Source organism: Manacus vitellinus, unplaced genomic scaffold, assembly GCF_001715985.3.
Source record: "Manacus vitellinus isolate BGI_N305 unplaced genomic scaffold, ASM171598v3 scaffold_20_pilon, whole genome shotgun sequence".
Taxonomy (NCBI): domain Eukaryota; kingdom Metazoa; phylum Chordata; class Aves; order Passeriformes; family Pipridae; genus Manacus; species Manacus vitellinus.
The window spans coordinates 5,262,709-5,274,358 of record NW_021939471.1 but is presented as its reverse complement, the minus strand read 5'-3'; the positions used below and the strand labels follow the sequence as shown (position 1 = coordinate 5,274,358).

At 42.8% G+C, this 11,650-nt stretch overlaps 1 protein-coding gene across 1 annotated transcript; it reads left to right on the top strand.

The window, feature by feature from the left end:
- Positions 1-446: 446 nt before the first annotated feature.
- On the top strand, positions 447-10,814 carry LOC108639469 (tomoregulin-2-like). The gene is made up of 5 exons (XM_018071583.1): positions 447-597; positions 1,124-1,233; positions 7,170-7,299; positions 10,120-10,146; positions 10,744-10,814. The coding sequence occupies exons 1-5, from the start codon at positions 447-449 to the stop codon at positions 10,812-10,814; spliced, it is 489 nt and encodes a 162-aa protein (XP_017927072.1).
- The last annotated feature ends 836 nt before the right edge of the window (positions 10,815-11,650 follow it).

The window sequence follows — 11,650 nt, the reverse complement described above, 5'->3', positions numbered from 1 at the left end:
GAGAAAGAGAGAGCCCTGGCCCCGCCGGAGCGCGGCTCTGCGCTGGAACGGGGCAGCCCGGCGCGTAACTGCGGGAGTGGGGCGCAGGGAAACGGGGCCCCGTGTGCGCATCCTGCGGGCGGCTGTTCCCGTGCGCACCGAACGGAGAGCAGATCGGGGGATGGACACCGCGACCGCGCTACCTGTTCCTTAAAGTCGGGCTGACCTTTATAATGAGTTTCCTATGTGGGTCAGCAGCCGGTCCTTCTCCGATACACCGAATAATCGGGAAATTAGGCTGTAGTAGCCTTTTTAGGGGAAGAGCGTTATTTGGGGTACTGTGTGGATCGTACATAATGTGTTACATCGGAGAGAATTTGCACTGTAAGCTCTTCATTTTAAACGTGTAGTGATATGGTTAAGAGCACTCGGATGTTTTTTAAAAAAATCAATGGATTCAGATCTTAATGGGTTTGGAGTCTGATATAGCTGTTTTGTTTAATACCTTGCTGCACGCTGTTGGAGTGGGAAGTCAGCTAGCAAAATCTGAAATTCATGCTTGTATTCGTGAACTGAATCTTCAGTCAGATCTGTTGGTTTTTCCTGGAGAAAATGAAGGCAAAGAGCTAGGTTCACTCAGCGGCTTGTGGGGAACCTGGCACTTCTCCTGTTAACTTAGAGGTGATCAATCTTCATTGGAATCAGGCAGACCATCACGGAAAACACACAGCCTGTTTGTCTTTATTATTGGGGGCTTTGTTGTGTCACGGGCTGGCGAAATTCCAATTTGGACTTTTGTCCAACAGATTTGTGATCGAATGGGGATAAGTTGATGACATTTCCAACCTAGAGCCATGAAATAGCATAATTACCGGGTGACTTTTGAGGAAACCAAGTCTGTGAAATAGAAAAAAAAAAAAGTGTGCGAGGTACTGGGGAATATTGACTAAGAGAAACACTGAGGGAGAAATAAGAGAAGTGAAAAACAGAGGAGAGGGAAGGACAAAAGAAAATCTGGACTCTGTTATTTCATCAACAAGGTTATTGTACTGTGTGCATTAAAATGCAATCATCCCATATTGTTCCTCTTGCTAGACCAAAGCTGACTTTTTGACTTTTTTTTTTTCCCCTCTTTACATTTGAGGTTACGATGACAGAGAAAATGATCTCTTTCTCTGCGACACCAATACCTGTAAATTTGATGGGGAGTGTTTAAGGATTGGAGACAGTGTGACTTGTGTCTGTCAGTTCAAGGTAAGAGGATTGATATTTCGTTCTCTAATTCGCTAATGAGAATACAAATCAAGGGTCTACCTTTATTACCTATCACTTGGCAATTTATTTCTCTATGTACGGAGAAGTTAGAGGGAAAACCTGGCAGCGTGTATAAAATACTGGCAGGAGAACCAACTGGTGTCAAGAAGGCGTAAGTTTCTCTCGGAAAATGAGGATGCTGTAGCTTTAAATGTCCCTTTGGGTCTGCAGTTTCAGGTTGTGCATTTCTGATTTTTCATCTCTACCCTTTTAACAAGGATTTAGAGTCCTTTCTAAATTCATTTCTGATACAGATCGTGGCTTATTGTATTCGGAGTTCTGATCTAGTTAAAGAAATGGATCTGTAATGTGCTTATGCAATATTTTCAGGAAGGGCTGCATAGTGACAATGCTTCTGCCTGTTTATCTGCCCAGCTGATCAGATTAAGGAGCAATCCCTCTGTTCCAAAATGATGAACTTCCTTTAGGTTTTATATAGTTTTAGGAGAGCTATTACTGAGTAGTAGGGATTTTTCCTTCTAGTTCTTCTCTCTTCCTCCCATAGCTACATCTAAACCTGAGGCATTCTCAAAGTCAGACTATTTCATTATGAAGGATTCCATTTAATATGTTTTAGCCAACTCACAAAACAGCTGGGCTTTAAATAATGACCTGAATAAAAACTGAACAAATTAAAGGGGTTTTAAGCATATACCAGCACGAGGTTGTATGTGTATTTATGCCTCAGTGATCTTTTGCATTTTAATGTGGATTTGCGAAGTGGTGAAACTTATAATGCTGCTTTGAGTATTTACAGAAGGGCAGGCCAAATAGTGCACAGTTCAAGATCGTGCACATCTGTAATGATTATGTTAATATTGAGCTTTGATAGACTATTCACTTTGAAGCATGACAAGTACTGTGTATGTTTCTAGAGCCAAAAATGTCTTCAGAGAAAAACCCCAAGAAGGATTGTTGTCTAATAAGAGCAAGACAGTTGTTTTCTGAAGTGCTTGTGTTTTCCATGTTGGGAGAAAATTCATATTGATCATGGGAGTTTTTTATTCCATTTGGAGTTTGCATGCAGTCCAAAATTCAATGTGAGAATGCTGTTGTGAGCATTTGCCTTGGCTCAGCATGTGCAGTGATCTGAGGGTTGCTCTATTTTCTCTTTCTAAGAAAAATTTGTAAGGCAGTGAGATGTCTGTGATGTGTCCCATTGCTTGGAGGTAAGCGAGGGCAGATGTTGTGCCACGGGCACCAGGAACTTGGAGAAGCTACTGAGAGTTATTGGGACTTGTCTTTGGTCCCAGTTTGGTGTTGCCATTTGGCATAAAGCAGTGGACTCATAGCCTGGAAGGAGTGAACTCAGATGTTGCTATCGACAGGGAAGAAGGCATTGGGAGCACTGTTTTCCCAGGGCAAGATGCTGGTCCCTGGTGATTTTGGATAAATGAAGCTAAGTAAACCTCTCTGGGCTGTGTCATCTCCTCTTTGAGAAGTGAACGCTATGGGTATGCTGAGTTTAGCAGTTCTGTAGGGAGGAGTTGAAACAGATTTCAGGAAATCAGATAATTAGTGTATGAATATGTTAAAAAGATCAAAAGACTGAGTTGAGCCTGCTTGATCACTAGAAAATGGGTTGAAATCAACCGTAATCTTTGCTTCCAGTGGCCTTTGGATCAGGCCCTGTGAACACTTGACGCTCTTTGTCTTGATATGAGCCCTCTGTGGAGCCGCAGGGCTGACTGTGACCTTGGAGGGCAAATTACCTGTGGCTGATCCTGTGCCAGCGCTGCGAAGGGCGATGTGGTGCCGGGGGCTTCTGTAGTCGAACGCATGTGCTTTGATACAGGCAGAGCTTGGGGGGATGTTAGCTTCTCTTGTAACATCAGTGGACAGTGTGACAAGCCAAAAAGATATGCCACCCGAGTAGAAAATTAACTTGTAGTGCAGTGTCTGAGGCTGGCTAAGTGAGGCAGAGCTGGCCAGGTAATTTATTTCACAGGTAAGGAAGTCCTCCATCAGAACTCAAATCCCCATTTCAGTGGCAACTGTTTGGGGTGATAATGAACAAATCAATAGCAGAATCCTCATAGTTATAACTATGTTTTATGTTTTCTTCAGAATTTGCCAGGGACTTTAACTGCAACTGGAGAGAATAGACGAGGATGAAAAGCTAATTTTGCTTCCGTACTGATGAAGAGTCCTGGGCTGGTGAAGGCAGAAATGGGTAGCGGGGCTGCAATAGTCTTGATCTGGGCTTTTAAAGACCAGAATCGCAGATGCATCATGTCTGTCCGAGTGGAGTTAAAATTAATTTACTTGTATTTGAAAGGCTGAATATGATCAGACTGCTCTGGAACACCTGAGTTAGGCTTCAATCCCTGGAGAGCCAGCGGGCATGTATTGAGAAAGAGGTTCATATCAGCTGGTTTTCTTGTCACAGTCTACTGTGACTCCTCAGAATGAAACATACTGAATTTGAAAACAACATGTTGCACTCTGATTGGGAAATTTAGACCCGTCCCAGCTCAAGGCAAGCCCAGACCTTGGTGCTGGCAGGGAGGGAAGGCACTGGGACAGTGCTGTCTCCAGCAGTGGGGCTGAGCATGGAGGAAATCACCACCTTTTCCTTCCCTCAAACTCAGTGGGTCCAACAGAATGGGTAGAGCTGTGCCAGCAGTCATGTGGTTGCAGACATGCCTTGCTGGGATCTGCACTCGTCTGCCCAAAGCCAAAGGTCTGGCAGCTTGGACTCTCCCTTCTTATATTTCATGAACATATCAAAAAATATACCAGGGTATTTCCATCAGTGTCTTTTCTCTTTAACCACCAGGACTGGGTTCAGTCACTGTTTCTTATGTGAGGAAGGAGTCCTTTTTTCATGCATGTTGAATCTCTCATGCATGTTGAATGTGTTCAGTGTTTATGGAGCTGGAACATCACCTGTCCAACTTGCAGCTTTGTTGTATTTCCGGAATATATTTTTGTGCTACTTGGTTCCAGATGTAGGTGCCATTTTGGGGTAGTTAATCCAGGGTACCAGAAGGAGGTCAAACTTTTAACAGTGTTACCAGGAGGAAGAGTTATACAGGTTACCATGTTCTTTAAAAAAACGAACCATCTACTTTCAGTGTCCAGCACTGACCCAAACACTTGCAAAGCTGGTTTGTCCCTGGCTGTGACACTGGGCACTTGAGGCTGCAAGTGCTGAGGAAGGCAGCCTTTGACTGACACTTGGCTGAATTGGTTGCATCCATTTCCCTGCTTTACAGCTGTATTTTAAAAACTTGGACATATGAGAGAGAAGTGGACAGTGTTGCACTGTGCCGTGAGGTTTAGTGGGAGTTTTGACATGGATTTCCCTGAGTGGTCGATCAGTCCTTACTTGGGGCATGAAGAATCATTCTTACATCTAGGGCTTAGTCTATTGAGCCCTAAACCAATGGCAGAAACACGTTACTAGACTGAGGAAACTGACTTTCAACATCTGATATTCTCCAGTACTAGCAAGAAGTATTTTATGACAGTGAATTGCTGTGAGTATGGGATTTAGCATGGTCAGATGTAAGAGTCTAGCTCTGGTGGGTTGGGAAAAACCTGGTGACTAACATCACAACCTTCTCATTAGTCTTCTTTTCTGGGTAACCTTCACTAGAGTTTCCAGCTCAAAGCCAAGGCAGGATCCATCTGGAAAGATATCATTTCCTTTGTTCCTTGTTGCCCTCACCTTTTTCATCTAAACACTAGTTTTTCGAAGGCGGGGGGGGGGAAGAGTGGGGAGCAGATGAAGAAATACATCTTTGACCAACACAGCTGGAGAAAGAAAAAGCTTCATCATCTGTACTCACCATGGAGTATCTTCTACCTCCACTGACCAAAGCTAAGCTTGAGTGGGGCAGAAGCCACAGGAGAGACAGAGAAATTTCTCCCAGGAGAGTTAATACTTCCTGGAATCCTGGTGTCTCTCAATTACATTTTAAAATTGCTAAACTTTAGAAGAAGTTCCAACCTAGCTCATAGCACTCCCTTCTAGAGCGATGGAGCACTCCTTTCTGTGGATCAGGACTTTCCCATTGATGTAGAGCCGTCTGGCCTTTCAGATCTGCAGCTGAGTCAGTGTAAAAGATCGTCCCTTGCTCTGGGCGAAATCGGTGGAGAAGTTGCCCCTGTTTCTTTGTTTCTTGGGTAAAGAATCCAATATTGTTTCTACTTGTAACAAAGCCTGTTGAGATGCTTCAGGCCAAATTTCACACAAATCCATAGGTGACAAGCAGATAGTGTGTCCAAAGCAAGTACAATTTGATGCTTCATGCTTTAAAAAATATGCACGATTGTGTTAATTGTCCCGGTTATGTATTCCAGATCAGCCTCCAGCAATTGCTGTTGAGATTCTGGATGAAGTTGGCATTTTATGCTTGAAACATTGCTCAGATTTGGAACATAATGGTGAAAATACCCTAGAAACACTTTTAATCAACTGTTTGAAATCTCTGCAAGGAGGAACCCTTTGTTAGGAGCAGGAGGCGAGAATTTTTACTGTTGTGGCTGTTGGTTTTCTTCCTTATTCCGAGGGAAGAGTGCGCTGGGGGTGGGCAGCAGATTGGAAGATTTAAGAAAATACAATGCAAAAGGAAAATGTCATTTGTTTTGGCCCAATCAAAATGTCACTCTGACCAACTATGAATAATTTCTTGGCAGCTGTTCTGTGTGGAGGCCTGCAATTAATGCAATCTATGCAATTGTTTGTGTTAATCGCTTCTGTAGTCATTCAGTTCAAAGCATTTTTGATGTTAATATCCCTGAAATTTCTGCTCTGTGTTTTACATTGTGCCTGACAAACACACCTCAGATACTTTGTGGCATAATATAGCTAAGTAGGATGTATGATTTCTTCTAAATTTTTATTCGGATTTAGGCAGAGGTGAGCATTTGTAAATAATAATTGTGATCATTCCATTTGTTCTAATTAAACAATGAGGCATACCAGGAGTACGGTAATCACGAGATAATCATATCCCTGGTATAATTACCATGTACAGGGCACATCCAAGTATTTCTAAGCCTCCGAGTGTGATTATCTTATGATAACTGCACCCGGTAGGTTGCCCAATTTTCAGTATAAAATGAAATTATTACTTTTTTTAAATGAAAAAGAGAGGGCAAAGCTGTCTTTCAGTGGTAGAGGGAACCAAGCAGGTAGTTTGCAGAGCTCAGCAGGACTATGAGCTGAAGGAGGGGTGTGTGGTGTGAGAAACTTCTTTGCTGAACTCGCTGCAGTGCTGCCACTCCTGCCCACTGGCCACCATGGGGAGAGCTTGGACCTTTGTGGAGCATCCCAGCCACAGCTCGCTGGGAACAGAAATGTCACAGCAGAAAGAGGGATAGATTTTGGTTGTAGGTGCCTCAGAAATAATTTCCCTCTGTCCAGTTAGCTCTAATTATAGCTGAGTACTTAAATAGTCACAGATGCACAGGCAGACACTTGTGTATGTGCAAACAGCAGTGAGGGAGTGTGTGTGCAGGAAGAGGGGAAAGTGAGCCTGCTCCTTACAGTTTGTCTGTAGCCATCCAATGGAAGCACATGAGCTGTCATTGCAGATGTGAGGAGCCCTTTGCCTTGCCCATATTCCTTCCCCAGGAATGCACCCTGCTCATTCTGGCAGGGAGAGGCCTCTCTCTGGGCGCTTACTGAACACTTTGCCTGTTCAGATTACCTTTTCCCTCACCTGTTCAAGTCTGATTTGTCTTTTTAAAAATCCCCCTCCCTCTCCCCTGGTAGCTATAAAGGTGAAGAGAGGAGAGTCAGTGTCTCCCTCTCTGTTGTATTCTTAGGGTTTCAATACTGGAAGGGGCCGGGGGGGGCACCCAGAAGGATGCTGTGCCACCTGCTCGTGTGACTAATGCTGCTGCTCTGTGTCCATTCCTACCAGTGTAACAATGACTACGTGCCCGTGTGTGGCTCCAATGGTGACACCTACCAGAATGAATGCTACTTGAAACAGGCTGCCTGCAAGCAGCAGAGCGAAATACTCCTCGTGTCCGAAGGATCGTGTGCGACAGGTACGTACAACGCGCCCCAGGCTGCCTGGGGACCCTGCCATGCCCCCGAGTAAAATAACCTCTGGGTGGCAAAAGCCATTTGGATTCTTGCTTTGAATTCATTGCAGGTTAATTCTTTGCAATCTTGGGTATGATAAATTGCTGCCACCCTTCCCTTTTAAGTAACTTTGTATAGGTTCACAGTCTGTGATACACTATACCAATGACGCTGTTTTGAAGAGCTCAGTGCAGAAGTTGATTTGTGTTTTTTTAATATGTATCTTGTGCTCCTGATCATCCTGTGCCCTGTACTTCTGAGCTCCTAGGACAAGTTATTGGAAGCAGATTAAGTGAGCAGATGTCTGATAAATGGGCATCTGGATTACCACAAACCTCTCCATAATCTGGAGAGAGAGAACTGGAGCATTATTGCCTGCAATCCACTTTCTTAGGTTTTTCCTTATCCTTGTAGGGCCAGATTCCCAGCTGGTATGATTAACAGACCACTGGTTGTAATGAGTCATGCCAATTTACACCATCTGAAGATTTAGTCCAAAACACACTAAATGAACAGGTCTGTGCAACAGGTGTTTTGTTCTGGACTTGTGAAAACTGACTGGCATGTGAGATACCTTTGCTTAACTCTGAGCATCGTGACCTGTGTATATCTCTGCTTTTATGAAGCACCTAGAAAGGTGAACGAGCAAAACCTGTCAGGAAAACTGAGTTGCTTATGTGCAGGAGTTCTTGATGTTTTTCTTTCGTGCTTGGTATCTACTAGAGGTAGGCAGTGAAGTTAACTTGAAAAGAGCAGGAGGAGTAAGTCTTTGTTCTTGAGAGAGTTCTTTAAACTTAAAGCAGAATTTTTTCTTGGCTGAGGATGGAGGAGTCAATAAAAAGTACATTAGACAAACTTTTTTCAGTGCTGTAATTTTGTGTTTCATACACCTGAGAGAAAATAAACTTCTTCCCCTGGAAATGTTGTTCTTCTCTGAAGCTGTTACCTGGCAATTTTCAAGAAGAAAAAAACATATGCTGCAATTTTTTTGTCTATAAATTGGTATTAAATGGAGCTCAGGCTGACAAAGCCTACTGTGGTGTAGGATTTGTTCAACTTAGTAAATTCTCTCAGCACAGCAACTGGTCTTTTTTTGGTTCAAACTTTTAGATTAAAGGGATAATTTCAGTGCATTGCTACAACTTTGCTAACACTTGCCTACTGGCAGTGACTGTGTTGGAAGCATTCTCTTTGAAACATATTGTGGATTTCAGAAACAGAGAAGGGGTAAAAAAAAAAGGGGTTCATAAAGTCTTGATCCAGGTCTTTGGCCTCTTTTTCTTTCTCCCAAGGAAGAGGCTTAGTGGAGAAGGGAGCAGCCATGTGCCTTAGATTTTCCCCATGGGATGGGGCAGAGAGATGGTGCTCAAGAATCCCCAGCAGAGTCCTGACCTTCTGGAAGAACTGGCATTGAGCTGCCCTCCTGAGCTGGCAGGGATCTGGGCACTGAAGGGTAGAGCAGGAAGAGAGACACAAAGTCTTTTCCCTCCAAAGGGCAGATAATGCAGTAGCTCATTGTGGGAGGCAGGTGACAGCAGGCGTTCATTTCTTTTTCTGTGCTGGGGAGACCTGACACACCTGTAAAAGCAGTGCTTCCCAGACCCATGAGGGCACTGTGGTAAAGACATCTTTCTTTCCTCTTTCCCCATTAGCTAACTGGGGAAAGAACATCAGGACAAAAGATGAAATCAGGAAAATTCAGGACATGGTCACGGGGAAAACACCGTTATTTCTGTTCCCTTTTTCAGCCACCTTTTGCACCTGTCCTTTGCAGCCTTGCTGTATAAATCTAACATTTTAAGCAGTTCTTGCAACCAATTATTTAAACAAAGATTTTTCTTTTCATTTTTAATTTTGAGCAGTGATGGTATGTACAAGCCAGTTCAGATCCACCAGACCTTGCTGTCAGTAAACGAGACCTAACAGTTCATAGGGTAATTGGATCCTAAAGCAGCCTTTCCAAACTCTTTCTATTAATCTTGTTGCTGGTAAATGCATGTTTCACTAAGGGGGAGGATAGGATGGCAACCTCCCTCCCTTCCCTACAGAAGAAACTCCTCTTATGCATTATTTTTGGTAACCCTAGGTGTGTGTATTTCTGTACTTGCCTTGCTTAGGAAGTTTCTTAATGAAGCTCTGGGCTTGGCAGTTTTGTGATGTTACACTTTCTAAATTTGTGACTCTCATCATTCCATCCAACAAAATGTTGAGAAGAGGAAAAATAAAGATAAAACACTCAATGTTGAAACTCAGCAACAACCTTGAGAAAAAAGGAATTTTAATCATTTATCTGAAGACTTTGAATAATAGTAATTTAATGGTTTGTTCCAGCTAGCTGTGATCTCATGAGATGTCACTGTTTTGTAAAGATAATGACATGAATTTACAATTGGTCTGTCCTCGAACAAATGGGTTTTAAAATTTCTCCTTGGTGGTGAGGACTTAGTAGTGACCAAGTGAGGTAACTTTGCACAACTGTTGGGAACAAAGCTTCATTGGTCTCAGTACAGCAAAACGAGGCAGAGACTTATGAGGACATTACAGCGTTCCATGGCTTACGTTATTTTTGTCTGATATAGAGACTTTAAAGCAAAAAAAAAAAAATGGAGACATGAAAAAGATGGCTTGAGTTAGCTATATTCAGATTAGATCTCTATAATTTACTCAGGGATGACATCAAACGTAAGGTATGCTGTAACACACCTAACTAAAGTCTTGCTTTGCATGCATACGGGACATGCTGTAGAGCATGAATATAAATTTCTTTCTGTTTTTTTTCTCAGATGCCGGCTCAGGATCTGGTGATGGAGGTAACAGCCATATTTTAATATCTCTGTGCTTCTGTGTATACACATTGTCTTTCACAATTTCAGATTTTAAGTGGATATGCTTTGCAATTTAGTTGTCGCACTACATATTGTCTTTTGTTCAGCTCTTTCTTTGAAAAAAAGTGGTATTTTGCATTTTAGTCAAGTTGGAACCTAATCATGACATGCTGTTTTCTAGGGAAATTCAGAAAGCTGTGTTACTTCTAATAGGACTTGGAATTATTCATAGGTTGTGCTAGGAGCTCTATCTCCATCTACTGTTACAGTTGTACTCATTTGTTTTATGTTTAGGGTAATATTTCTTTTGTTTTTAAAACATGAGCCAAACCCTTGGCTTCTCCTCACTGGAGGATTCAAGCCAAATATTTTGTGGCAACAGAGAGCACTCCTTCAAAGATATGAAGAAATGTCACAGGGAAAGAACAATGTGTTTTTATAAGGACAGCAACGGCAAAACAGAACGCAGAAATAGTCCAAGCCCTTTGTGGCATACAGGGAATACTGTAAAATATAGGCAAACTAGCCTTTAAGTTGGGGGTTTGTTTGGTTTTTTTTTAGTTATTTTTTTTTATTTCTTAGGTGCAGTCATTAATGGATTTGCTTGTTTGACAGCAATCCTTCTTGGAAGTATAAGTGTTGGGTGTGGCTAATACCCTGCCGTGGGGTAGGGAATGTGACTTTTGGGTGCTGCTTGCATGGTGGGGCTGGCAGGTCAGGCTTCTCTGTGAAGGCCAGGGTTATTTTGGATAGCTATGGAAGATTGTCCTTAAGAGTTACCCTCGTTTTTGCCCAAGCTCCCTGAGTAAGCTCTAGGATCCCCATGGCAGGGGAAGGGCAAGGTCAGCATTGGGCTGGGATGCTGCTGGACTCCTCCAGCTGGGGCAGCCACCAGACCTGAGCCAGCTTTCTTCTTAAGACACAGACAGCAGGTCTGGGCTCTTACCCAGTTTTGTGGCTGGTCCCGGTTGGATTCAGGTTTTTCAAACACAGTCATGTTATTTGGCAAAATATCACCTAGTCCTTGTTTAAGTTTGGTACCCAGTATATTAGAGAGTGCAATGTGTACATGAAGTAGTATTTTTACCTATGAAGTGGTCAACAACATGAGCATGAGGGACCTGCACGGGACCTGATTTTCTGATGTTGGACTCAGGCTGTTTTCTGGAAGTCAGGACACTTTAAAATGCTTCAGATCTGGCTCACCCAAGACCATAACATAAAACATTGCTATTAATTTTCAAAAGTTTTTTCCAGCTATTCCTGTTTTACTCCAGGGTCCTCTTAGATTGTCTTTCTTAGCCCTTACACCAGAGAAATTCCTTACTCAGTGCCTATCAGAAATCTACAATTTGATTTATATGCACGACAGTGTTTTCACACTTAAGAGTTGGACCCAAGGATCCTTGTGGGTCCATTCCAACTCAGAATATTCTGTTAAATCTGTGTACTAAGGCGGTGGGAAAACAAACCTGGCCACTTTCTGAAA

Bases quoted from the DNA above. Each gene is read 5' to 3' on its own strand.
- LOC108639469 (XM_018071583.1), top strand. From the start codon at position 447: ATGGGTTTGGAGTCTGATATAGCTGTTTTGTTTAATACCTTGCTGCAC. The intron at 598-1,123 runs GCAAAGAGCTAG...TTTACATTTGAG, and splicing joins TTTTCCTGGAGAAAATGAAG to GTTACGATGACAGAGAAAAT. The intron at 7,300-10,119 runs GTACGTACAACG...TTTTTTTCTCAG, and splicing joins CGAAGGATCGTGTGCGACAG to ATGCCGGCTCAGGATCTGGT.